We start from the raw sequence: 26,231 nt of genomic DNA on the forward strand, positions 1-26,231 counted from the left end.
CCAGCTCCTTAGTGGTTTCACACACCCCCTTTTGGATTGCACTGTAAGGCAGCTCTGAGAACCATAGCAAGGTACAGAGAGCCAATGATGTAGCCTCCCAGTGGAACCAGGGCCCTGACATGTTGTTTTCTCTTTCCTCTAGGTCTCTTGGAGACAGGATGGATGACCAGAAGCCGCCTGGTGAGGAGAAAGACTCTGATACGCCAGGTTGGTGCTTCCCAGTTTGTTTGACCCAGACAGCTGCCTATCCTAGGCCCCTTCCGCACCTGCAGAATAATGCACTTCCAGTCCACTTTCACAATTGCTCGCAAGTGGATTTTGCTATTTCGCACAGTAAAATCTAGCTGCAAAGTGGGTTGAAAGTGAACTGAAAGTGCATTATTCTGCATGTGTGGAAGGGGCCAATACTAACTTTTCCAATTACCAGTGAATCACTTTAAAAACCCCCAAAGAAGGTGACCTTCTGGCCCTTTCTGCACATGCGGAATAATGCACTTTCAATCCACTTTCAATGCACTTTACAGCTGGATTTTATTGTGCGGAATAGCAAAATCCGCTTTCAAACAGTTGTGAAAGCGGATTGAATGTGCATTGTTCTGCATGTGCAGAAGGGCCCCTAGTGTAAAGGCTGAATGGCATTAAATTGCCAAAAACATAGGTCACCAGACCTTCCTGGCACATTTATAACAGCAATATTGTACATTTCTCCTCCTGGGACAGAAAGTCATTCATCCCGCTGTGTGGTCCAGCATGTGAGAGGAAGAATTTTGCAAGCAGGTAGCATGCCCACCTTAGACCTCAAAGTGGAAAGGATCAAAAAGGGATTGCAACTGCACAGGTGTACTGAAAACAGCCTGACTGAGAAGACTTTTCTGCACTGTTTTATGTATTTCTGTATTTTTTTCTATGTGCTGCTCCCGTTTTATTTCCACGACATGTCAAATTCTGCGCTCATGTGACAGTATCCCAGAATTTATTTTGGCTTTCTAGAACATGGCTTCCCAGAAGTAAATGCACTGTCTTGGCCACTGGGCGCCTCTCCCTTATGGCAGCTTAGTGAAGGAATTAAAAGGAAAGACTTGCCAATCACAGCCACTATATTTATTTATTTGTTGGAATTCTATCCCGCCCCATTGCCGAAGGGCACTGGGCAGGTTACAACATATAGTAAACATACCATAACAATAAACATTAAAATATAAATCCTGACAATGAATAATTTAAAATTAAAAATGTTTAAAAAAAGTATTTACAAAATGCTAAAATAGATGTTATAGAGGTCCCCTTTCCCTCCTATAGAGTTTCCCTATAGCAGGGGTCTGCAACCTGCGGCTCTCCAGATGTTCATGGACTGCAAATCCCATCAGCCCTGCCAGCATGGCCAGTTGGTCATGCTGGCAGGGGCTGATGGGAATTGTAGTCCAAGAACATCTGGAGAGCCGCAGGTTGCAAACCCCTGCCCTATTGAGGTTCCCTTTCCTCCTCCATAAACTCTAGCTCAGCTTGCCTTGAGTCACTGCACTGGGGGGTTTCTTGCCTCCGGCAGTAAAATGCATACCAGCCCATAATAACAAAGCTTGTTGTAACCTGCTCAGAGCCCTTTGGGGATGGGGGGGGGGAGGATTGAGAGAGAGATAAATATATATATATATATCTTAGAATGTGGGTATAAATATATATGTATATCTCTCAGAATGTGGGTACCTTAGTGAGGTGGAGCAAACTTGAGAATGGGGAAAGGTAGAATGTCACAGGGTGCTGCTTTCCTTGGCAGCAGAACATATGCTTCCACCCCCACCCCCCTTTGATGTCTCAAACGAGGCCAGTCACATAGCACAGTAAGAGATGAGCTCTGCTCCCATTGCTTTGCACGCGTACTGACAGCTAAACTGTTGCAGCAGCAGATGGAATTGTCTCCTCGAAAGAGCAGGGCAGCGCAGAAGCTGAGCCCCTGAAGCCACCAGAAAAGAGCCCTGCGAAAGAGCCCTTGGAAGAAGTGGAAGCAAAAGAGGAACTGACCTGGTGAGAGACCTTTGAGGCTGCTTCCGAATGCTGGAGTTTGGAGGGAGTCTGTACGGTGAGATGGGAAAACTGTGGTGGGCGGAGGCTTGGAACTAAGGTGATAACAGTGGGAGGCCGGCCTCCCTAAAGAAGCAGAGATATACATCATGATACTTGGTCACAGAGGCGTATTTACAGTGAGGCCAGGCAGGGCACATGCCCTGGGAGTCACTCCGCAGGGGGCACTAGCCAAACATCACAGCCTCTGGGAGCAACTATGCACTCGCCCTCAAACTCCAGTGGAGTTTGGGATGGGTGAGCCCAGTTAAATGCCGGCTGGGTTCAGCATTCAGCTATATGCCTGCTCCTGAACTTCATGCGAAGTTCGAAGATGGGCGGGGGGGGGGGTTTGAATGCTGAACCTGGCCAGCGTTCAACTGGGCTCACTGCCCCCAACTCCACTTGGAGTTTTGGGGCGGGGTGTGTGTGCCTGTTCGATGCTGGCTTTGAGTCTGCAGTTTAAAGCTTGACCCAGCTGAGCCCAGCACTGAACAGGTGCGCTTCGCCCCTGAATTCTGCATAGAGTTTGGGTGCAGGGCGAGATAAGTATTTGCCCTGGGTGGCATTTTCAACAGATATGCTCCTGCTTGGCCCCCCCCCCCCCCCCGTTGCTCTGTCTTATTAAACAAATGACTGGCCATGGTTCTCTGAGGTCTTGAGCAGAGGTCTTGCTTAGAATGTCAAGGACTGAACATTGGATCGGTTCTAGCCCCTCCCCAATCTGAGACTTCTCACACCCAATTAGACTTCAGTTAGACAATCTGAGACTTCTCACACCCAATTTTCACACTCAACTGAACAGCAGTGGCGTAGTGGTTAAGGAGACCATGTTTGATTCCCCACCCTGCTGCTTGAGCTGTGGAGGCTTATCTGGAGAATTCAGATTAGCCTGTGCACTCCAACACACGCCTGCTGGGTGACCTTAGGTTAATTACAGTTCTTCTGAGGTCTCTCAGCCCCACCTACCTCACAGGGTGTTTGTTGTGAGGGGGGAAGGGAAAGGAGTTTGTAAGCCCCTTTGAGCCACTTCCTCCTCCTCCTCCTCCTCCTCCTTCTTCTTCTTCTTCTGTGTATCCTTGACGAGGTTTTAACTCCCCACCCCTTTTTTTCTTGCTTCCCTTTAACTCCCCACCCCTTCTTGCTTCTTGCTTTCTTGCTACAAACCCTCATAAGCAATGGTCCCTCTATGGCTTCTGTACTTCTGCGTGGAAGCTTGCTCTCACTGAGAGAAACTGAGCCACCAGCAAGAGCGCCCTGTGCTGGGCTTCTGCCCAACATTTGCAGCATCAGTGTGGTGCCTGCGCAGCCAGGCACCCTGCAGGGAACATTGCTCTTAAGAATAAAGTTTGACAGACTCCTTGTTGACCATGGGGAGGAGGAGTTTGGAAATCTGGGAAGAGTTCATGGAGAATCTGGATTTGAAGCAGAGGAAGAAATGTAGGCCACGATCCTAGACTGCACTGACAGAGTGCAGAGACCTTTGCATGCATAAGAAAGGATCGGGATCCATCTGTCCAACTTTACAGGAACATATATGGATATGTTATTGTAACAAGTTTGTCACAGTGCACTGACATGCTTATGGGATCGCAGTAGGATGCTCAAGTTGCTTACTGCAAATTATGTGGAGCACCTTGATAAAGAGGTTCCTGTGCTTATGGCACTGGTAGGGGGGGAACTAGCTGGACTACAGCATCCTCCTCAAGCCCTTGGAATTGTATGGTGGCTATGTTCAAGACAGTTGGTGCATACCAGTGCAGGAGAGTAATGTATCCTAAATGCAGCCACTCACGTAGAGCAGGGATCCCCAACATGGCAGAAGTGTACGGCCTATAGGGACCTGGGGCGCTGGACGCCTCCACCATGGGACCAAAACGACGAGTGCCCCAGCCACATGCGCTAAGCCCTGCCCCCCACCTCCCTGCAGGTCTGCTCAGGAGCCAGCCTGCAGGGAGGTGGGAGCAGGGCTTGGCAGCGGGCGGCTGCAGCTACCGCCTGGGCCACCGCCGAGCCCTGCCCCTCTGACCTCTGTGCAGGCCGGTGGGGCGTGGGGGGGGGCCCTGGAGAAGGAGTTGTCTCTGAGCGCCGTTTCCCCCTGATACGCCTCTGCAACATGGTCTCCTCTAACACCTTTTCTGGCACCCATCAAGTGTTTTTAGGAAGTGGGTGGTGCCAGGTGCAGCTTTTGCCCAGCAAGGCTTCTGACTAACTATTGGAAATTTGGTTGGCTCGGCAGATGTTTTGAAATGTGGCTTTGGCAGCATCTGCCACTGCTGCACTATGTGACTGAAATGAAGCTGTGGCAATCATGTTGTGACTGGTTCTGTCTCCTGTGGCAGCCATTTTGTGGCAGCCATTTTGTTTCTTTGTTTCTTTCTCCCGGCCTGCTGTATCAGAATTTTAAACATGGCAGCAGGCTCAAAAAAGTTGGAGCCCTCTGACATAGAATGTTATGGTATACATCTCCATATATGCTGAGTGTCACCCATTCCTTATTTATATCATGTTTTCCCTCCCTCCACTCTTAAATACTTAAAGTTCCTTTAATGTCAGGTTGGCTTTTGGGTAGGCTATTATTACCCCTGTATTTTCGCTGTAAATGCTAAAACTGAGGGAAAGGGGCTTTCCTGAAGTCATCCAATGACTTCTTGCCGCTTGGTTCATGATTCATTCAGTTAATTCGCTTGCTCTGTACTTAACAATACCCGATAATCTGAAGTATGGATTTTCAACAGCTCTTTACTTAACAATATCCGATAATCCGAATATGGATTGTCAGGAGCCGTCTTGTCAACAGCCTTTGATCAAGGTCTTCCTCTTGGAGGCATCGTTCATGCCCAGGCACAACTTCTCTGGCAAGGACTCGCACAATAGAGGGAAGTTTGCCAAAGATTGTTGGAGGCTTCGGGAGTTGTAGTTCCTCAGGGATCTGGGGAATCTCCCTAAGAGCGAGATCAGAATGTGTCCACTGGGAAGAGATAGTTTGGGAGGGAACCATCTTTGCAAATTGTGGAAGATGTACCGTATATACTCAATCCGAATATCAGTTGAGGCACCTAATTTTACCACAAAAAACTGGGAAAACTTATTGACTCTAGTATAAGTCTAGGGTGGGAAATGCAGCAGCTACTGGTAAATTTCAAAAATAAAAATAGATACGGTCGGGCGCTATTTGGGGACTCTGCCACTGACCCCCCATCTCACCAATCCCAAGGTCTCTGCCACTGACCTCTCCATCCCACAGCTTGTCCAGCTCACCCAGGTTGACTGGCTGTCACCTGCTGAGATCCAGGGGCCGGCCGCCGCTGAGAAAAAGGCAGAGAAAGGGATTGAAAGGGGGAAGGCAGAGAAGAAGGCAGAGGAGAGCAAAGCAGAAAAGAGGCTGAGAAAGCGGCTGAAAGGGGGGAGGCAGAGAAGAAGGCAGAGGAGAGTGAAGCAGAGGCAGAGAAAGGGGCTGAAAGGGGGAAGGCAGGAGAGAGCGAAGATGGGAGAGAGGGAACGCCACACAAGAATTAAGTGGGACCCTCGCTCCCGTATAAGTCAAGGAGGGGCTTTTCAGCACAAAAAATGTGTTGAAAAAGTAGACTGATACATGAGTATATAAGGTAATCCTTTTTTGCTTTTACCTTTCATGGGAGTGGGTATGTATTTTCCTGCCCTTTACAATGACATGCCCTTTCTCATCTCTGCCCACCCCCCTCCAGCTCCCTGCCCAAACTCTGCGCCTTCTGTAACTGCAGCAAGTGGAGCTTGCATGGGCAGCGTGAGCTGTTGCGTTTTGATCCGGCTCCTGACTGGGCAGAAGGTCTTTCTGAGCCTCAAGAAGGGGAGCAGCCTGGCATTAGAGAAGCTGGAAACGAGGACCAGACTCTCATCGGCTTTGCAGACGGTGTTTCGGTGCGAGAGGTATTCGAGCCAACAGGTGAGTGGGGAGCAAGGAGGGGGAAAAGCTTAGCGTGAGTGCATCAATACTGTAAGAGTCCTAATCCAGCCTGTAGTCCCACTTATGTGTAGGAAACTACTCCTGGAGTGACATTAGGGGGTGTACACTCCCACTAACAACCACTTGCTGGTGGTCCTGGCCTGAAAAGGGACAAGTTGTCCTCAACTAGGGTTGGGGCCTTTTCAGCCTTGGCCCCGGACTGGTGGGATGTTCCGTCAAATGAGACCAGGGACTTATCTCAGGTCTGCAGGGCCTGCAAAGTGGAGCTTTTCCACCAGGCCTATAGTTGAGGGCAGCAACAGGAGTTACACAGCCATCTTCCCTTCCCTCTTCTCCTGGAGGAGGAGTCCATCTTGCTGGGTTATTTCCTAAACCAGCAAGATGGATTAGGAGAAGACCTTCCATGATTGAGTATCCATTAGGTGTTTCCTCTCACTTTTATATAAATTGCGGGTGGTATGCTTATCCCTTACCCTTGGACATGTTTTATACATTATTGAAGTTTTATTACCTAAATTATATTTATGTGCAAATTGTAATTGTATGCATTGGAAGCTGCTCTGAACCAGCTGCTTCGGTGGGCAAATCGAATAAATCGGAATAATAAATAACTCTGGAATGTATTACTTTGGAGTGTGGTCGAGTCTCCTCCTGTGGAGGTTTTCAAAGAGAGATTGGATGGCCATCTGTCAGGAGTGCTTTGATTGGGTGTTCCTGCATTGCAGGGGGTTGGACTTGATGTCTCTTGGGGTCTCTTCCAACTGTGATTCTATGAAATAATAATCTCAGTAGTGGATTTTTTCTGAGTATTTTTCCTTAGGGAGCAGTTTGGTATAGCAGTGGCAAGAAATGCTCCAAGGAGCTGGTTTCTTGTTGGGGTACCTATTCTGCCTTATCTCAAGGACTTGGGCTAGGATACATGATACTATTTCCTTAGGGGGTCTACACTGTCACCCCGTTTCCTGGTCTCCCGACTGCTCAAAGCCAGCGGTATGCCCCATGCCTCAAATAAAGTTTGGTTTGTTTCCCCCTTTTATACTTCCTTTTCCCCTTTCCTTACAGGGCACTTCTGGGCTCATCACTGGTGCGTGGTGTGGTCAGCTGGAATCCTGCGTGCAGAAGGGTCATGGTTGAGCCATGTGAACAAAGCGGTCATCTCAGGGATTGCACAGGTGTGGCAGGATCAGCTTTGCTGGGGGAGGGGAATCGTGTGGGGCGAGGAGGGAGGGAATTAAGGAAGTGCTCAGGAATCAACTTCATTGCCAACAGGACCAGGTTCTGAGGAATCTGGGTGTCCAACTCTGGTGCCAACTCTGGCCAATTGGCCATGCTGTACCCCTGCTGTACACACTTGCATTGGAACAGAAGTTCACAAACATTTTTTTGGACTGCTGCCCCCTTGGCTCCCAGGCCACACTCCTAGTGGTTCCCCCCACCGCACGAACATATGAGCACACACATGTTTCTTGGTATGAGGTCTCCTGCAAATTCAAAACAACAGCCAGGAGAGTGCTGCTGGTTTTTCCTTTAAAAAAAATCCTGCCTCGCAAAGCAGCAGCAGTGGAGCTACTTGTCTTGACTTCCCGATCCCAGGCTACACAGCAGTGCTGCTCTCTCTTTAAAAAAAATGCATCCTGCAATGCAAAGCTGCCGACTAGCAAGCCCACCCTGATTCTGCAGCCGCCCTAGGCTCAGCCGCCTATCCCTGAGCCCCACATGTGCAGGCCCATGTGTGACGCCCACTCCATCCCAGGCTACACAGTGAGGGGAGGGTGGCTTTTCCTTTAAAAAAAAATCTTGCCTTGCAAAACAGTGGTGAAGGGCTCTTTGCCTTGGCTTCCACCCTCCGGGCTACACAGTGAGGAGGGTGCTGCTGCCTTTCCTTTAAAAAACACACACATCTTGCCTGGCAAAGCAACAGTGATGGGGCTCTTTGCCTTGGCTGCCTACACCCCCCCTTCCCCCTGCAGACTACACAGCAAGTAGAGTGCTGCAAAATTTTCCTTTAAAATGCACCAATCACCACATGGCAAGGTTGGAAGGACATGATCTTTTTCTCGCCAGCTGGCCCAGCAATCTTTGCTCCACCCCCTTGCCGTCCCAAAATTCCTTGCTGCTCCCCTTGATGTTTCCACTGCCCCCAAAGGGGGTGGGCGGGCAGTACCACCCTTTTAGGAATCTCTGCACTAGAATTTCTGGTCTAGATTTTGCCAGCTTGTGCAGGATCTTGAAAATTGTCATCTCCCACTCCAAAATAAAATATATTTGCCTCTGTTGCATCCTGGTAAGTTCCTTAACGTGTTGGGAGGAAAGGAGGCAATTTGCTTGGTCCCTCAAACACCAGATTTTGCCCTTGGGTGTCTGCAAAAGAGACTAGAGTAAATTCCTTATTTCTTAATAGCATGTTTAGGGAACAAATTAAAGTACACTGCATTTGCAGAATACAGTATCTTCATGGTTGCAGAGACCAATCTGCATTTGCTACATTAGCTAAATAGAGGAGCCCCGTGGCACATACTGGTAAGCTGCAGTACTGCAGTCCAAGCTCTCCTCGCAACCTGAATTCGATCCCGACAGAAGTTGGTTTCAGGTAGCCAGCTCAAGGTTGACTCAGCCTTCCATCCTTCCGAGGTTGGCAAAAGGAACACCCAGCTTGCTGGGGATAAAGTGTAGACAACTGGGGAAGGTGTGGCAAACCACCCTTTAAATATATTCTGTCTAGTAAACATTGTGATGTGATTTCACCACACCTGGTGCTTGCACCTTTAGCTCAGGAGTGTCCAACTCCAGCGCCCCGGATGTTTCATGGACTACGATTCCCATCAGCTCCTGCTGATGTATCAGATTCAGATGATTCAGAATGATGCTGAATCGTAGTCCATGAACATCTGGGGCACTAGAGTTGGACACCCCTACTTTAGCTAAGTAAGTGGATAATGGATGCTGTAACCTAGTGATCAAGGAACAGGCCTTTCTCAGGACCACCAGTTCCTCTCACAGATCCTTTCCAAGCAAACATAAGAACATAAGGAAGAGCCTGCTGGATCAGACCAGAGTCCATCTAGTCCAGCACTCTGCTACTCGCAGGGGCCCACCAGGTGCCTTTGGGAGCTCACAGGCAGCATGTGAAAGCAATGGCCTGCTGCTGCTGCTCCCGCTCCCAAGCACCTGGTCTGCTAAGGCATTTGCAATCTCAGATCAAGAAGGATCAAGATTGGTAGCCATAGATCGACTTCTCCATAAATCTGTCCAAGCCCCTTTTTAAAGCTGTCCAGGTTAGTGGTCGTCACCACCTCCTGTGGCAGCATGTTCCACGGGGCTTCTCGGGTCCCTAACCTCTTCCCACTACCCCCTGCCAACAAATTGAACTCAGGCTTGTAAAGCCTATCCTTCTCCATAGTAACTTCCCCAAACTCTGAAATCTGGTTGCGTTGTAAAATATTTGGTAATTGAATCTGCCCCCGATTTTCAGTTTTGATTCCAGGGGCAACACCGTGATTATTATTATTTTGTTTACTGCAGTGCTCCAAGGACCCCCCGGGGCAAAGGGGTCAGCTGCAGTACATAGCTGGTGTCCTGACGGGGAGACCAGTGCATTATTGTGGCATTGTGTGAACATTACTTCAGGCGTTGCAAAACCCATGCTCTCTAGAGCATTTGTGTTATCTCCTGCAGGACCAGAGCTTGAAAACACACCCAGTACGGATCAGGAAGTTCTTAAGCGTAAAGACCTGGGAAGAAGTATCTCTGTTTAAGCCGCTGTGTTGGCCTTCAGAGTACCGGGTGTTTTGTATTCCTGGGCTGCTTTCCAGGGCTGCTGTTCTCTCCAGAGGTTTTCCTTGATGAAGCTGTGATCTGCTCTTTGCTTCTTTTAGAAATGTGAACACTGTAAGAGATTGGGTGCTACCATTCCATGTCGAGCGGAGGGTTGCCAGCGCCACTATCACTTCCCCTGTGCTGCGGCCAGTGGCTCCTTCCAGTCCATGAAGTCCTTGAAGCTCCTGTGTCCGGAGCACCTAGACCAGGCTGTGCAGATGGGTATGTGTTACAGCAGGGCCCGCAAGATTGAGATGTTCCCCCAGGCCTGCATGGTGTAGTGGTTAAGAGCAGGTGGGTTCTAATCTGGAGAACCGGGTCTGATTCCCCACTCCTCCACCTGAGTGGCAGAGGCTTATCTGAGTGGCAGAGGCTTCTCTGGTGAACCAGATGTTTTTCCGCACTCCTACATTCCTGCTGGGTGAGCTTGGGCTAGTCACAGTTCTTCAGAGCTCTCTCAGCCCCACCTACCTCCCAAGGTGTCTGTTGTGGGGAGAGGAAGGGAAAGGAGCTTGTAAGCCGCCTTGAGTCTCCTTACAGGAGAGAAAGGTGGGATATCTCCTCCTCCTCCTCCTCTTCTTCTACTACTACTACTACAGTTGCGGACAGTGGCAGTTCCATTCCAGCTGGCCTCTCTGCCCCTTCTCCTCCCATTCCTTTCTTCTTTCCCTTGTTCCCCCCTTCTTTTTTCCCCCTTTCTCCCTTTCCCTTTTCTCCTCCCTACTGGTTATCGCCATTATTAATAGGATCAACCCCATCCAACGGACCAGGTGCCAGGTTGGGGTGATGGTGCCTCCAAGGAAACTTTCCGGCAACATAGGGAGGCTTAAACTGCAGCAAAGCCTGCCCATCACCGGGAAGCCCCCCCGGGGCTTAATGGACTTACCCTAACTTTTCGGCGGCGTAAGTCCGAAGCTCCAGTCACTGGCGCAACAGGGACAAAGGCTGGGAGGAAGCCGACTAACCTTATCTCCTCCCCCAGCCACGCCCCCAGACTACCTTTGCCACATTGTCGGCAGGCACTGCATCTGGTGCCATGTCCCACTGCCAGGGTGGGCTGCAGTGGCCGCCCAATGGCAAATCTGCCCCTCCGCTGGGTCAAGCGTGTCAGGGGGGCAAATCTGCCAGCACAGCCCTGCGCTGCTCCCTCCGGCAGATTCCTCCCCATTTTGGATGGGGTGTTAGTTTTACATGGGTACTGTCTCGAATTGTAATGTTTGGTAGGGTTTTACATGTAGTCTATACCTTTATATATAGGAGGAGCAGCAGTGGCATAGTGGGTAAGAGCAGGTGTATTCTAATCTGGAGGAACCGGGTTTGATTCTCCGCTTACCGCTTGAGCTGTGGAGGCTTATCTGGGGAATTCAGATTAGCTTGTGCACTCCAACACATGCCAGCTGGGTGACCTTGGACTAGTCACAGTTCTTCAGAGCTCTCTCAGCCCCACCCACCTCACAGGGTGTTTGTTGTGAGGGGGGGAGGGAAAGGAGTTTGTAAGCCCCTTTGCGTCTCCTACAGGAGAGAAAAGGGGGATATAAATCCAACTCTTACTTCTGTATTCCTATAAAAAAGGATATTTGCCACTAATTATGTGTGTTTCACTGGCTGAAATGCTTTGCCCTAGAGCTATCTTTGAGTCTAGAATTGGAGTAGGAGTTTGAGATCATCAAAATAATAGCTACTGGAATAAGTTAGCTTGGGATGCCAGGGACTGCTGGGGGGCAGAGTTTGCTTTGCAGCAACCTGCTGGGCAATCAGTGAATGGAGTGTTTCTTAACCCTACGGTTTCTGAAAAGCCATGGAGCTGAGGGAAAGTGGCTGTGAATGGGTAGAGTGCTCAAGAGGTTGTGGATCAGGTATTCCAGAGTTTGTTTCTGGATGTGAGGGAGCAGGATCTATTTCTTGGATCGCAGGACGGATCTCGATGGCCCTTCAATCTCAGCTTGTAGTCTGGTTGCAAAGGACTCGGCACAGGGGGTGGGGTGGTTCGGTGGCCGTCGTCCCATCACTTCCTCCTTCCCACAGAGGACTCGCGTTGCATGGTGTGTGACACGCCCGGGGACTTGCGCGATCTGCTCTTCTGCACCAGCTGTGGCCTGCACTACCACGGCACCTGCTTGGAGATCACGGTGACGCCCATAGGCCCAGCGCTCCGGCTGGCAGTGTATCCGCAGATGCAAAGTTACCAAGTCCTGTAGAGTAAGTGAGAAGGCCCACTGCGGGATTTGGGAAGGAAACGACTTGTGCTAAGCCAGGGGTAGGGAACCTGCGGCTCTCCAGATGTTCAGGAACTACAATTCCCATCAGCCTCTGTCAGCATGGCCAATTGGCCATGCTGGTAGGGGCTGATGGGAATTGTAGTTCCTGAACATCTGGAGAGCCGCAGGTTCCCTACCCCTGTGCTAAGCCTTGCAGGAAGTCCTAAATGCTGAGGATGCTTCCATTCACTGCTGTCCCGTGGGGTGTCTGTCCTTCGCAGGCTATCGGGAGAGGACAGCATGACGTTAGTGTGTGAAGCTTGCGATAAATGTTACCACACGTACTGCTTGAAGCCGGCCATCGAGAGCCTCCCTGTAGACTCCTGGAAATGCAAGGTGAGTCTCTTGTCTCCGCGCAGCTGAATTCTATATCAGGCAAATCAAGTCAATGTGAACGTTCATACAACTCCAGTTTCCAAAATGCATAAGGAGAGGCAGAAAGCCGCGCAAGCTGCTGGAGGCCCGTAGAAATCCCATTCATTGTCTCCTTTGATTTCTGAAATAGTGCCTGGAGTGATCCATGTGACCTCAATCTTAAACCGCAGAAACTTGCTTCCCCCAAAAAGGTGGAGGGATGATTTTCACGATTGCAGTCAGTGAGTATGAAGACCTATGGCATGGCCTGGGCAAAGCTGGAGCTCCAATTAATAGCTTGGTAAAACCTAAGACCTAGTTTTGGGAAAAAAAAATGCATTAACCCTGTTGTGCTGTTAAACCCTGTTGGTTTTCATGCAAAGAACTAAAGCGTGATCCTTTACCTGGGAGTAAGCTCAGTTGCTGGCAATGGGGCTTGCTTCTGAGTAAACCCTCCTAGGGTCGTGATTCACCCATTGGGAGAGTTACACGGTTGCTTCAAAGCAAAGCCACCGACTACCACCAAGCTTACTCCCGAGTAACACACACCTCAGAGCAGTGGTGGCGAACCTATGGCACGGGTGCCAGAGGTGGCACTCAGAGCCCTCTCTGTGGGCACGCACAAACAGAGTGCCCCCCCCCCCATCTAGGCTGGCCTGGGATGCTGGGCTCGATTATTAGCATTAAACCTAATTTGGGGGAAGAAGTAGGTAACCCTATTAAGCGCTGTTAAGCCCCACTGATTTTCATGTGAAGAACTAAAGCGCAATCCTTTACCTGGGAGTAAGCTCAGTTGCTGGCAATGGGGCCTGCTTCTGAGTAAACCCTCCTAGGGTCGTGATTCACCCGTTGGAAGAGTTGCACGGTTGCTTTAAAGCAAAGCCACCAACTACCACCAAGCTTACTCCCAAGTAACGCACCCCTCAGAGCCAACTGTTTTTTCTAAACTAAAACCTCAGGATTCAGGTTAAATTGCCATGTTGACACTTTGCGATAAATAAGTGGTTTTGGGGTTGCAATTTGGGCACTCTGTCTTGAAAAGGTTCGCCATCACTGCGATAGGTGCTTATTTGGACTCCTCTGCTGAGTCACAGTGTTCGTGTATGTCCTGCTGATGTGTTCTGAATCCTCCTTTCTTCAGGAGAACTGCCAGGGCAGGTGGGATCTTCCTAGCATTGCCCCATTGGATATCATTCTTCCATTGCCAAAGTTCCGATGGGTTTTCTCACAAGCTCGATGTAACACCCTGCTTAACAGGAGATTCCAGCAATGGCCTATGGAGGCATGTTTATGTCCTAGGAGCAGCAGTGGCATAGCGGTTAAGAGCAGGTTTATTCTATCCTGGAGGAACCGGGTTTGATTCCCCGCTCTACCACTTGAGCTGTGGAGGCTTATCTGGGGAATTCAGATTAGCCGGTGCACTCCCAACACACGCCAGCTGGATGACCTTGGGCTAGTCACAGTTCTTCTGTGACTAGCCCCACCTACCTCACAGGGTGTTTGTTGTGAGGGGGGAAGGGCAAGGAGATTGTAAGCCCCTTTGAGTCTTTACAGGAGAGAAAGGGGGGATATAAATCCAACTCTTCTTCTTCTTCCTTGTAATGCAAATACGATGGAGGCAATCATCCATATTCTGAAGGACATTGGGAATTGCTTAATTTTGCCCCTACTAGACCTTTAGGATATTCTAGTTATTCTAGTCATGCTGGTGACTCGTTAAGTTTTCCGTTGAAAATAAGGATTCCGCCATTTCATATGCAGTGTCGAAGTTTTCTTATATCGCTAGCGGAATACAGAAATCGTTGAGAGTCGTGTGAAATGGTTCATTAACTGTTTGTTAATATTCTTGCTGAACTTCTTTTAAAAAAACTCTTCCTGCTGATCTATGACTTTATTTAGTAAAATGAAAATCTCCCTTTACATATACCGGAGGCTTTGGGAATTCACATCTTGAGTGAAAACAAACCTGGGTCCTCTGTTGGAAAGGCCGGAGTCTTCTGGAGCAGAAGTGGCGTACTATACTCAGTATCAAGTACTCATCTGTATTTATTACAGATTAAAACCATCTGCGCTTGTAAGAGGCACATAATAGCCTACCTTATACACAATATCACCATTACAATACACAGAAGGGTTCTGTGGGACACTTTTTTGACCCTTAAAAGCAGACACGTTTTGGCAAACTGACCTTCCTCGGTGGTCAAAAGTAATACACTATTAGAGCGTTTTGTTACCAGACTACAAATTCCAATTATAATGTGTTTTTATGACTTGAGAACAATTGTTGAGGAGTTGTTTAAATTGGCACCTCGGTCTTCCACACAGAGCCATGTCTTCTTAAAGAGTATACAGTCATGCCCAACACGTCTTTTTTAAGGGTCAAAAAAGTGTCCTACTGCTGTGGGACAATACACTGCTGTGTATTGTAATTGTGATATATATATATAAAGTAGGCTATTACAGGTCTTTTACCAGTGTAGATGACTTTAATTTACAATAAATACATATGTGGTTTTGATATTTGCTAGTTTTATATATAGTGACCCCTGAAGCAATTTATTTTTTAACGTCTTTATTAATTGTGGGTTACTTACTCTTCTCCTAGGCTGCTGTTGATAAATGCGAGGTCGATTAACAACAAATATGCTACCCTCCGTGATTATCTCGAAGGGGAAGCGGCTGACCTCGTGTGTGTCACGGAAACCTGGGTGAGGGAGGGCGAAACAGTCGCCCTCAATAACCTTACACCGGATGGTTCCGTGGCAGTCCAGCAGCCTCGGACACAGGGCCGGGGGTGGCGGCGTGGCGATGCTCATCCGAGATACCATCTCTTTCAGGACATCCCCTGTCCCAGAGATCATGGGTTTGGAGTGTTTGGGCCTTTATTGGGATCACCCAGAGAGACTGGCTGTCTTGCTAGTGTACCGGTCGCCTAGCGCACTGGCAGACAGCTTGTCACGGCTCTTGGAGGTCGTCTCTGAGTGGGTGTTGGAGCACCCGCACTTGATTGTGCTGGGTGACTTCAACGCTCATGTTGCCTCCTCTTCGGTAGCCGTTGATCTAGTGTCATCCATGGCGACGCTAGGCCTCTCTTTGATTAACACCGGTGACCCCACCCATCAAGGAGGCCACACTCTGGACCTGATCTTTGCAGCCAGTGTGCATGTGGCCATATCCTCTTTTGAAAGATTTCCATGGTCTGACCACTACGTCCTGAAGGCTCGGCTTGATGCTCCTATGCCCCCCTGTCTAGACGACGGGCATATTTTAGCCCACCCGTGGAGACTAATGGACCCGGAGAGGTTTCAGGATGCTCTGCGGGATTCCCCACCCACTGGCGGTACTCTCGATGAGCTGGTAGAGAGCTGGGATTCCAGGTTCTCTGAAGCCATTGAAGCCAAGGCGCCCTCTCCGTACTCGTGCCAACCCAACTCCCTGGTATACTGAGCAGCTGAGAAGGATGAAGTGGGATCTGAGATGGCTAGAGCGAGGGTGGCGGCGGGCATTTGACGAGGAGTCTCGACACTCATATCGATCGTTTACGAGGTCTTACGAGAGTGCAGTGAAGGATGAGAAGCGGGCATATTTCGCTTCCACTATCGCGACGACTAGTTCGCGCCCGGAACAATTGTTCAATGTAATTCGGACACTTACGACCTCATCCATAGGTCCTAAAAGAAATGAATTGGCATTAAGCTGTGAGGCATTTGCGGACTACTTCACACACAAAGTTCTGACTCTCCGCCAATCCCTTCCCGCTACAATTGACACAGTACGTGAACTGGAGGCCCCTTGGCCATCTTTGGGTCCTTGTTTGGACCACTTCAGCCCACTCGACCCGACGGATGTGGACAGGATACTGGATGCTGTACGATCTACCACTTGTCCTTTTGACCCATGCCCTTCCTGGTTGGTGAAAGCTAGCTTGGGGAGGAGCCTCTGAGAACCCACCCTGTTGGATATTGTCAAGCAGCTCCCTTGAGGCAGAGCAAGGAGTTTTCCCAGGATTGCCTTAAAGAGGCGAGTGGTCCGCCCACAGCTCCCGAAAAAAAGGCAAAAGACCCGGCCTGTTAGATCCTCGGGATCTGGCCAATTACCACCCAGTTTCGAATCTTCCGTTTCTGGGTAAGGTAATTGAGCAAGCAGTGGCGGAGCAGTTCCAGAGGTTCCTGGATGATGCAAACGTATTGGATCCCTTCCAGTCTGGCTTCCGTGCTGGTCATGGGACCGAGATGGTGTTGGTTGCCGTCATGGACGAACTCCGGCTTCACTTGGACAGAGGCGGTTCGGCGCTGCTGGTGTTATTAGACCTCACTGCAGTGTTCAATGTGGTAGATCATGACCTTTTGGTCCACCGCCTCGCTGGTATTGGAGTTCAGGGGTGAGCCTTGTGCTGGCTGGCTTCATTTCTCCAAGGCCGGGGACTGCAGGTGGCGTTGGGGGGAGAGAACTCCAGGCATCATTCCATAATTTGTGGGGTGCCGCAGGGGGTGATCCTCTCCCCAATGCTTTTTAACATCTACATGCACCCCCTGGCAGGTTTAGTCTGGAGTTTTGGGCTGCAGTGCCATCAATATGCAGATGACACGCAGCTCATGTTCATGATGAAGGGTCACCCATCTTCGGCCCCTGATGTTCTCCAGCATCGTTTAGACGCTGTTGCTGGTTGGTTGAATGCAAGTTGGCTGAAGTTAAACCCTACAAAGACAGAGGCCCTGTGGCTGGGTCGGGGACAGTGTCCGGAGTCCTTTGGCCTGCCTATGCTGCATGGTGAGGCGCCACAGCTTGCCTCATCGGCCAAAAGACTAGGGGTGATCCTGGATCCGGCTTTGTCGCTGGAGGCCCAAGTCACCCGGGTAGCGCAGATGGCTTTTTACCATCTGCGGCAGGCACGGCAACTGGCCCTGTACCTCTCCCCGTTTCTGATCTAGCGACGGTGATCCATCCAACGGTCACCTCCAGGTTAGACTACTGTAACTCACTCTACGCGGGCTTGCCTTTGGCCATGATCCGGAAATTAAAGACTTCATTCAGAATGCAGCAGCAGCCGGAAGGCTGCTTACCAGCAGTTCGAGGCATTGATGTGATTACACCGCATCCTATACCATCTGCACTGGCTGCCGCATTGGGTTCCAGATTATGTGTTTAAAATGTTGGTTTTGACCTTCAGAAGGCCATTACGCATTGGTCTCCGATACCACCTGCATACCTGAGGGACCGCCTCTCCCCATATGTGCCCTCGCAGGCCCCTCGGCTCCCTCGGAGGAGGGACCTACTCATGATCCCTGGCCCAAAGTCGAGTCAGGCTGGCTCTCCCACGTGAGGGGCAGGGGCCTTTTCCAGCCCTGGCCTCACTACCTGGGTGGAACAGGGCTCCCTCGGGGAGATAAGAGGCCCTAGCGGATGACGGGGCCGGGCAAAGACCGGGACTCCACCCTATTCCGCCAGGCGTTTGGCCAGCCCTGGTTTAAAAAAAAATATATCTGCACCATGTCATCTGGCCTCCCCTGGGCACAAAAGTGGGGAGGGGGATAGCCGGACGCCATCCACATTTTTAAATGGGTTCTGTTTTTATGTAACTGATATTTAAATTATGTTTTAAGGTATGTTTTAACCTTGTTGTGAACCACCCTGAGCCCTCAGGGGGAGGGCGGTATATAAAACAAACAAATAAATAAAAAATAAAATATACAATTTAAGAATGATCTGCCCTAAACACAAAGATTTCCCACTTCTTCACAAAAACAGGATTAATCACTTCTCTGTTTTTACTTACTTTCGTCATACTAATATACTCATCATAGTATTCTATTTCTGTTACAATTGAGTCTAATGTATAAAACTTCCTGTGAACAAATCTTCTTTACATGTCATCAGGTAGGCAATGAATGGTTTCCAGGTGTTAAGATACCCGTCTGGGTTTTGTCCTCTTATTCTGTTTGTTAATTTGACCATTTCAGCTAAATCTATCGATTTCTCCCTCCATCCTTCTTTTGTTGATAGTTTGGATCCTTTCCAATTCTGAGCAATCACAAATCTTGCCACTATAGCCATATATATCATAAGTACTTTGTGGTTCCTATACTTATTCTCTGTCATAGTCTACAGAAATAATTCTTGTTTTAAAGCCATGTTAAGTTTAAGAATCTTTTTCATTTCTTCTGCAATCTCTGTCCAAAATGTATGTATCTTTCTACACGACTGCCATACGTGGTAAAATGAACAAATTTGCTTGGGAACATTTCCAACATTTCGGAGAGGTTTGTTTAGAATTTTTTGCTAATTGATTCAATGTGATAAGAGTTCTGTGGAAATTTTTTTATTAAAATTATCTTTAAAATTTATTTATTTTGATTTATATGCCACCCTCCCCGAAAGTGCTCAGAGCGGCTTACCATAAAACATAACATAACAAAACTCGATTTTAATAAATAATTAAAAACAGCTATTAATAGTGGAAATCAAGTCCAAGCTAAATAAAATGCAATTAAATTTGTAGCTAATGGACAATTTGATTAAAAACAATACGATGAAATGTGGCAAGAACGGGATATCATATTTTAGTAGAAGATTAAAAAGAACATGGACTCAAAGCCCTTCAAACAACCTCACAGAATGACCTACACATCTGCCTTGCTTCTGTTCTGAATTCCTCTCATTTCCACCCTTGCAGAGTTGTCGTGTTTGCTCTGACTGCGGCTTCCGCCCGTCCGCGCTGGATCCTGGATGCCAGTGGTACGAGAATTACTCTTTGTGCGAAGGATGTCAAGAGCGGCGTTGCAGGGATGCAGCTGGTGCTGAGGCCATACAGCACAGCCAAGAGTGAGTTCTTTGGGCTGTGAATTCATATTTCGGCTTTCAACTCAGTGGGTTCTTCATGACACAGGGCAGCGGTGGGAGTGATTGACACAGGGCAGCGGTGGGAGTGATTCTAAAGCTTTTGTTTTTGCACACTAAAATGTGGAGATTTCAAATTTATTTTATTATTTATTAATTAAATTTGTAGGCCGCCTCATCCCCGAAGGGCTCGAGGTGGCTCACAACATGGGTGTTTCCAACAGCAATTTAATACAACATAAAACTGAATCCGTTAAAACACAGCAGCAGTTAATAACAATAGACAGATTAAAACAACAAAATTGTGTAAAACATACACACACAGGCGCCCGATCTAAAAGGCCAAAAGAAGAAAAAAGGAGGGGGGGAGGTAGGCAGGGCCCAGGATGGAATTAGGGCTCAACCAAGATGGTCCAGACAGGCAGCTTTTATTTCAGTGGGGGGCGATGGAACCGCGGCTGGCCCCTCCAAAAGTCCGGTGGAATAGCTCTGTCTTGCAGGCCCTGTGGAACTCACCAAGGTCCCGCAGGGCCCGGACAGCTGGAGGTAGAGCATTCCACCAGGCAGGGGCCAGAGCCGTAAAGGACATAAGTGGCCCCCTTGAGTGTGTTTTTTTTCACTGCTAAGGAAACAAAGCTGACTGTTGCTACTGAGGAGAGTCGAGAGATATTTGCCCGTCTTTCTCCTCTATCACAGGGGTTGGGAATTCCAGGGCAGGAGCAAGTGCCTTTGTTCTGAGGTGTATATCAGGAGTGGAGGTGGGTTCCATGCCCTGCAGGAACCTTGTGCTCCCCCTGAGCTAGGCCTTGCCTTGTATGGCTGTCCCTCAGAGCTCAACATCTCTCCACTGCTTCATCTTCTTGGCAGCTCAAAGCTTGCCTGGGACTTCTTTCGCTGGTTGTGAAAGACAACAGGGTAATTGGCACTGAGAAATGTCTCAAAGTCTGCCAATATAAGGAGTGGGAATGAAAGTTCATAACACACAGGTAGTCCAGCTGATGGGCTTGCAGACTGTCCAGGACTGTGGCTGTAGAAATGTAAATTTCAGGAAAATTTTGAAGAAAAAAAGCCCTGTTTTTTTCCATTTTCTTTCTTGGGGGGATGGAAATTGCAGGGGAAAGAGAAATGTGCGTGGCACTAGCTTCCCTATTAAATCTAACCCTCCTTTGCTGCTTTAACAAAATAAAATGCAAAATTTATACCTTAAAATGTGTAATGCCATATTTGTGGAATTCATAAATAGACCTAACAGTACACTGAGCGAAAGTTACAGGCTGTTGCATGCTATGTAGTCTTAGCACACTTCATTCCAGAAGAAAGAAGTTCTTCATAGCTCATTCAGCACTTGCCAAAATTTCCCAGTTACCCAAAAGCAGCAGTGGCGTAGTGGGTAAGAGCAGGTGCATTCTAATCTGGAGGAACCGGGTTTGATTCCCCGCTCTTCCGCCTGAGCTGTGGAGGCTTATCTTGGGAATTCAGATTAGCCTGCGCACTCCCACACATGCCAGCTGGGTGACCTTGGACTAGTCACAGTTCTTCTGAGCTCTCTCAGCCCCACCCACCTCACAGAGTGTTTGTTGTGAGGGGGGAAGGGCAAGGAGATTGTCAGCCCCTCTGAGTCTCCTACAGGAGAGAAAGGGGGGGATATAAATCCAAACACTTCTTCTTCAAAAGAAAAATTAAATACTATACCATTTGGGTGAATGCATTTCAATCCAAAGGAGAAAAAAAGGCCTCGTCGTCGTTTTTTCCGCACTTCCCTCAAATTTAAAGTTCTCAGACTTCTGCATGCTGTAAATCTTGAGTGAGCAAAACTATTGCTGGAAAAGAGGAGAAAAAATATTTTATAGGAGTCTTTTGCTATGCCTCAGCATTTTCATTGGAAAAACAAGAATTGCAGCAAAGTCCTGCAAACTAATTCGTCAATAAAAAAAATAACTAGCAGGGAGATTTCCCTCATTTTTCATGCTCTACACTGTGAATGAGTAAAGCCTTGCATTTCACTTGTTTCGTAGGGTTTGTTTTGTGTGTGTGTGCGCGCGCGTGTCTGCTCGTGTGCGCGCGTTCCCAATTTTTCTACTGAACCACCAGTAAAAGCATCCTTGGAATAATGGAATTGTGAAGGGAAAATGTTTGTGTTCCATTTTTTTCCTTCTGGGCCTTCACATCTCTGTACTGGAGTGTCACATCTTAACATGCCAGTCCTGCCACCCAGAAATATTTTCAGTTTTCCAGTGGACGGTATCAGTTCTGGTTCACAGTTCTGGTCTTGACCTGGTCTCAGCCTCTCGAGCTTTTATGAAGTTTTTGTCTGCAGGGCATCTGCACTGCCTATAGAAACACAGTCTTCTTGTTACATCAATTAGCTGTCAGGGTTCACAAAATCGTAGCCAACTCGTTAGTCCCCAGTTCCTATTCCATTTCAGAAAAGCTCCCTCTTGTTTCATGATAAGGTCCAAGGTGTGGTCTCCTTCTCTCTATACCTTTTTTTTTTTTTTGAGAAGGTGGCATCTTCTCAGTAACTTTGTCACCACCTGAAGCAGAACTTTCCAAAATGAAGAGTAGCCCACTGAAGATATCTCAAGGAAATCCTTGTCCAGCAGAGTCCACACAAGCTACCAAGAGAGCATATCAGTGGTGGCGAACCTTTGGCACTCCAGATTTTATGGACTACAATTCCCATCAGCCCCTGCCAGCATGGCCAGTTGGACTCTGCTGGACAAGGATTTCCTTGAGATATCTTCAATGGGCTACTCTTCATTTTGGAAAGTCATTTACAAAAATTAAAGAGTATCATTCCAACAGTGCTGTGTGGGGTGCTGTGTGGTTTCCAGGCTGTATGGCCGTGTTCCAGCAGCATTTTCTCCTGACGTTTCGCCTGCAACTGTGGCTGGCATCTTCAGAGGATCTGATAGTGGGAAAGCAAGTGGAGTATATATACCTGTTGGAGTGTCCAGGGTGGGGGAAAGAACCATTGTCTGTTAACAGGTAAAGGGTGCAATTAGCAAGCTAGATTTACATGTGTTGAGTGGGATCCACCCATTAGCATGTGAGTAACAATGAAGATAGCAGGTCAGTAGGGGAGGGCATCTGAATAGAATTGGACTTTCCTTCAGGTGGCAGGTTTTTTCCTTTTCTTCACATCAATCCGGCACTGATGCTGATTAATCAGCTGATTAGGAACACAGTTCTGTTGCACTTGGAAACCTATGGCCATGCTGGAAAACATGGGGATACCTTCGGAAGGAACCTTCTTGCAACATCCATCTCTGCTTAAGATGAGCTGCTACAGTCTGCTGTCACAGGCAGCCAGTTTCACTGGTCCATAATCCACCTTCTGTATATTGTGGCACAGCTTAGATGGGGGCATCACAGCCCATCAACAGATTGACGCAGCCACCAAAACATTGATTAGTGGAGACTTCTCCTCAAGGTGTTCTGTAGGTCCCTGGAGGGACCTACTTCTCCCATGTCTACAGCTATCCATCTGTGACTCTCCAGTTAAGGAGCCCCGTGGTACAGAGTGGTAAGCTGCAGTACTGCAGTCAAAGCTCTGCTCACGACCTGCGTTTGATCCCGAAGGAAGTTGGTTTCAGGTAGCTGGCTCCAAGTTGACTCAGCTTTTATCATAAGAACATAAGAACATAAGAACAAGCCAGCTGGATCAGACCAAAGTTCATCTAGTCCAGCTCTCTGCTACTCGCAGTGGCCCACCAGGTGCCTTTGGGAGCGCACATCTAGGATGTAGGATGAGGTTGGTAAAATGAGTATCCTTCTGAGGTTGGTAAAATGAGTACCCAGATGAGTACCCAGCTTGCTTGGGGGTAAGATATAGATGACTGGGGAAGGCAGTGGCAAACCACTCAAAAACATAGTCTGCCTAGTAAACACCATGATGTGACGTCACTGCATGGGTCAGTAATGACCCGGTGCTTGCACAGTGAACAACCTTTATTTTTTTAATCTCCAGTTAGTATTGAATGCTCACCAAGGCTCCATTTGTGAAGTCTCCTGGTGTTTTCCATCTCTGAAGCTGTGACTTCTACCTGAAGGATTTTGTCAGGAAGGAGTATGACACTGTTAATTGTGGTGATATGGCTGTAAAGATAGATTTCCTTGTATTGTCGAAGGCTTTCACAGCCGGATTCAACTGGTTCTGGTGGATTTTCCAGGCTGTGTGGCCGTGGTCTGGTGGATCTCGTTCCTAACGTTTCGCCTGCATCTGTGGCTGGCATCTTCAGAGGTGCATCACAGAGGGACGTCTGTTACACACTGCATCCAAGATCTCAAGAATTGATTTCGTCAGAAGTTCAAAAGGACTATACTAATTTGATGAGCCCTTGTCTATGGCCTTTGAGGATCCAGATCACTTGGGTCTTCTTGCTTTCTGCCTGGAATTTCTAAGAAATACAATTGTTGTGGCTTTGGAATCCTTGTAGTATTTATTTTCTTTCTCTAATTCTAACTCATTCTATTGGCCGGAGCCGTTGTCAAAGTGGCGTTTTCTCCCAAAAGCTTCTTCGGTGGATATTTGTCAAGCCACCACTTGTCGAATGCCTTCTACCTTTTTATTTAGACATGACAAATCTATATCTTCATCTCTGCTGAACGGCAGAGAGCGCTGTAATAGGCTGCATGGTTAGAGAGAGGTCGCTGAACCATGCATGGGTATAAGTCCATTGCTGGAAAACATCTTGTCACCGAGTGTTGCCTTTTGGGTGAAGGAGAATAAAATGCTGGACCTCCCATAAAGGTGTCTTTGGAGCAGATGGAGCAGGTCTTTCTTGGACTGGGGTCTATACTTCTCTTAAGGATTTTAGTTTTTATCCCTCCGAAATCTAGCCCTGCTATATACCTGGAACATCTTGTTAATTACAATTGCAGATGGGTCATGACTAGAGCAAGGTGTAACTCTTTCCCGTCAGTACATCTTCAAGGTCGCTTCTCTAATATCCCACAAAATGAGCGTTGCTGTCGTTTCTGTCCTAATACACCTTCTCATATTCTGCTTCACTGTTCAAAATACAACATCAGAACTGATTTGAGAACTGTATTACCAACAGGATTTATGCTCCTTTCCGATAAGATAAAAATGGCTAAGCTTCTAAATAACTCTAATGCTGAAATCTCTGGAGCTGTTGCTACAATTTTTACTCTGTGTACTGCAAGTTGTGCAATGATGATCTTTTTATTGTATTTGGAATTCATGTCACACTCCGGTTTTATGCCTAATAAAGGTTTTGGATTTGGATTTTAGTTTCTGGTTCTCATCCCCCTTCCCCTACCAATCTATTCCGCTTAGAACCTTGAGGTGTGCCCCACAGCCTACATAACTGGTTTTGATTGATGTTCTGAAGTTGATAGTTAGCCTTGGTTGTTAGTGTTTCTTTTCTCTGTCGCAGTACTTCCAAAATTGGTTATAAAGCTATTGCGATAACGTACGCAAAGTGCAAACACTGAAAAGTACTGACAGTGACAACCTGTGGGGGTTTTTTTGTTGCGTGTCTCAAATGCGTTTCCATTTCTCTGTCTTTACTATCTCAGAAACGTGCCCCCAGCAAACAGTCCTCTGAAGAATACATGCCCCGTACCGGACACACCGGCATCTCCCGAGCCGCTGGGGGAAGCCCATGTGGCCAGCCCTGGACAAGCAGAAAGCAGTGATGGCCCTACTAGCTTGCACCAAGAAGAAGAAGTCCAATTGGAATGTGTTGAAAAACCCACTGGTGAGTTGGTCTCATTCTCTTCTTCGCCCTTTTCTCTCCCATGACTTTCCAGTAGAAGAAAAAAAAGAAGAGTTGGATTTATATCCCCCCTTTCTCTCCTATAGCAGACTCAAAGAGGCTGACAATCTCCTCCCCACCCCCTCACAACAAACACCCTGTGAGGTAGGTGGGGCTGATAGAGCTCCAAAGACCCGTGACTAGCCCAAGGTCACCCAGCTGGCGTGTGTTGGAGTGCACAGGCTAATCTGAATTCCCCAGATAAGCCTCCACAGCTCAAGGGGCAGAGCTGGGAATCAACCCCAGTTCCTCCAGGTTAGAGTACACTAGCTCTTAACCACTATGCCACTGAGGTGCATCTCAGTAAGTAGTTTGGATTTATACCCTGCTTTTCTCAGGCTTACGGTGCCTCAAAGCAGCTTACAAACTCCTTCCCTTCCACTCTCCACAACAGACACCTTGTTGGGGCTAAGAGAGTTCTGAGAGACCTGTGACTAGTTTACGATCACCCAGCAGGCTTCATGTGGAGGAGTGGGGAAACAAATCCGGTTCTCCAGCTTGGAGTCCACCGCTCTTAACCATTACGCCACTCTGGCTCTCAAAAGGCAGGCATCAGGGACTCGTGAAGAGGGAAAGGATCCCCTGCATACACTTTCATCATCTCATTTAAGGCGTGAAGAACTGGCAGTTCTCTGTGCTTCTATCACTGATTCCCATTGCTTTAACAAGAATTAAGCATAAGCATAAGCATTTTTTATTGTCATTGTGCACGCACAACGAAATTTACAGCAGCATTCCTCGATGCACACAATTTCAGACTCATACCCCATCCTCACTTTCCCCTTCCTCCACCCATCCCTACACAGCCCCAAACACATCAACACGAAGCCACGGAGTTCAGCATCGCCACAGCTCTAGAGTAGAAGCTGTCTCTAAGCCTCTTTGTCCTAGTTTTGATAGACCTGCATCGTCTGCCAGATGGTAACAGTTCAAAAAGAAGAGAGTGTGCTGGATGAGACGGGTCTCTCAGAATATTTTGGGCTTTCTTTAGGCTTCGGGAATTACCAGGCAGAGGTGGGCTATAATGCTGAAGCTGAGCAAATGGGGTATCCAGTGTAGCGCAAATGAGCTTCGTTTGTCTTTTTATAAATTCAGTGAAACCTCGGTTTTCATTGCCTTCGGTTTTCATTGCCTTCGGTTTTCATTGCCTTCGGTTTTCATTGGTTTTTTCAGTGAAAA

At 48.1% G+C, this 26,231-nt stretch overlaps 1 protein-coding gene across 1 annotated transcript in view; it reads left to right on the forward strand.

Annotated features, from left to right (window-relative positions):
- KMT2D (lysine methyltransferase 2D) overlaps positions 1 to 26,231 on the forward strand; it is a 182,646-nt gene that overhangs the window by 16,736 nt on the left and 139,679 nt on the right. The window contains 10 exon segments of the mRNA XM_048487610.1: positions 143 to 207; positions 1,899 to 2,022; positions 5,766 to 5,983; positions 7,067 to 7,176; positions 9,880 to 10,042; positions 11,846 to 11,958; positions 11,960 to 12,063; positions 12,300 to 12,414; positions 19,106 to 19,254; positions 24,814 to 24,995. Coding sequence (XP_048343567.1) covers positions 159 to 207; positions 1,899 to 2,022; positions 5,766 to 5,983; positions 7,067 to 7,176; positions 9,880 to 10,042; positions 11,846 to 11,958; positions 11,960 to 12,063; positions 12,300 to 12,414; positions 19,106 to 19,254; positions 24,814 to 24,995 — 1,327 coding nt within the window. The 5' untranslated portion in view covers positions 143 to 158.

This window comes from Sphaerodactylus townsendi, linkage group LG03 (assembly GCF_021028975.2).
Source record: "Sphaerodactylus townsendi isolate TG3544 linkage group LG03, MPM_Stown_v2.3, whole genome shotgun sequence".
In the NCBI taxonomy this organism is placed as follows: domain Eukaryota; kingdom Metazoa; phylum Chordata; class Lepidosauria; order Squamata; family Sphaerodactylidae; genus Sphaerodactylus; species Sphaerodactylus townsendi.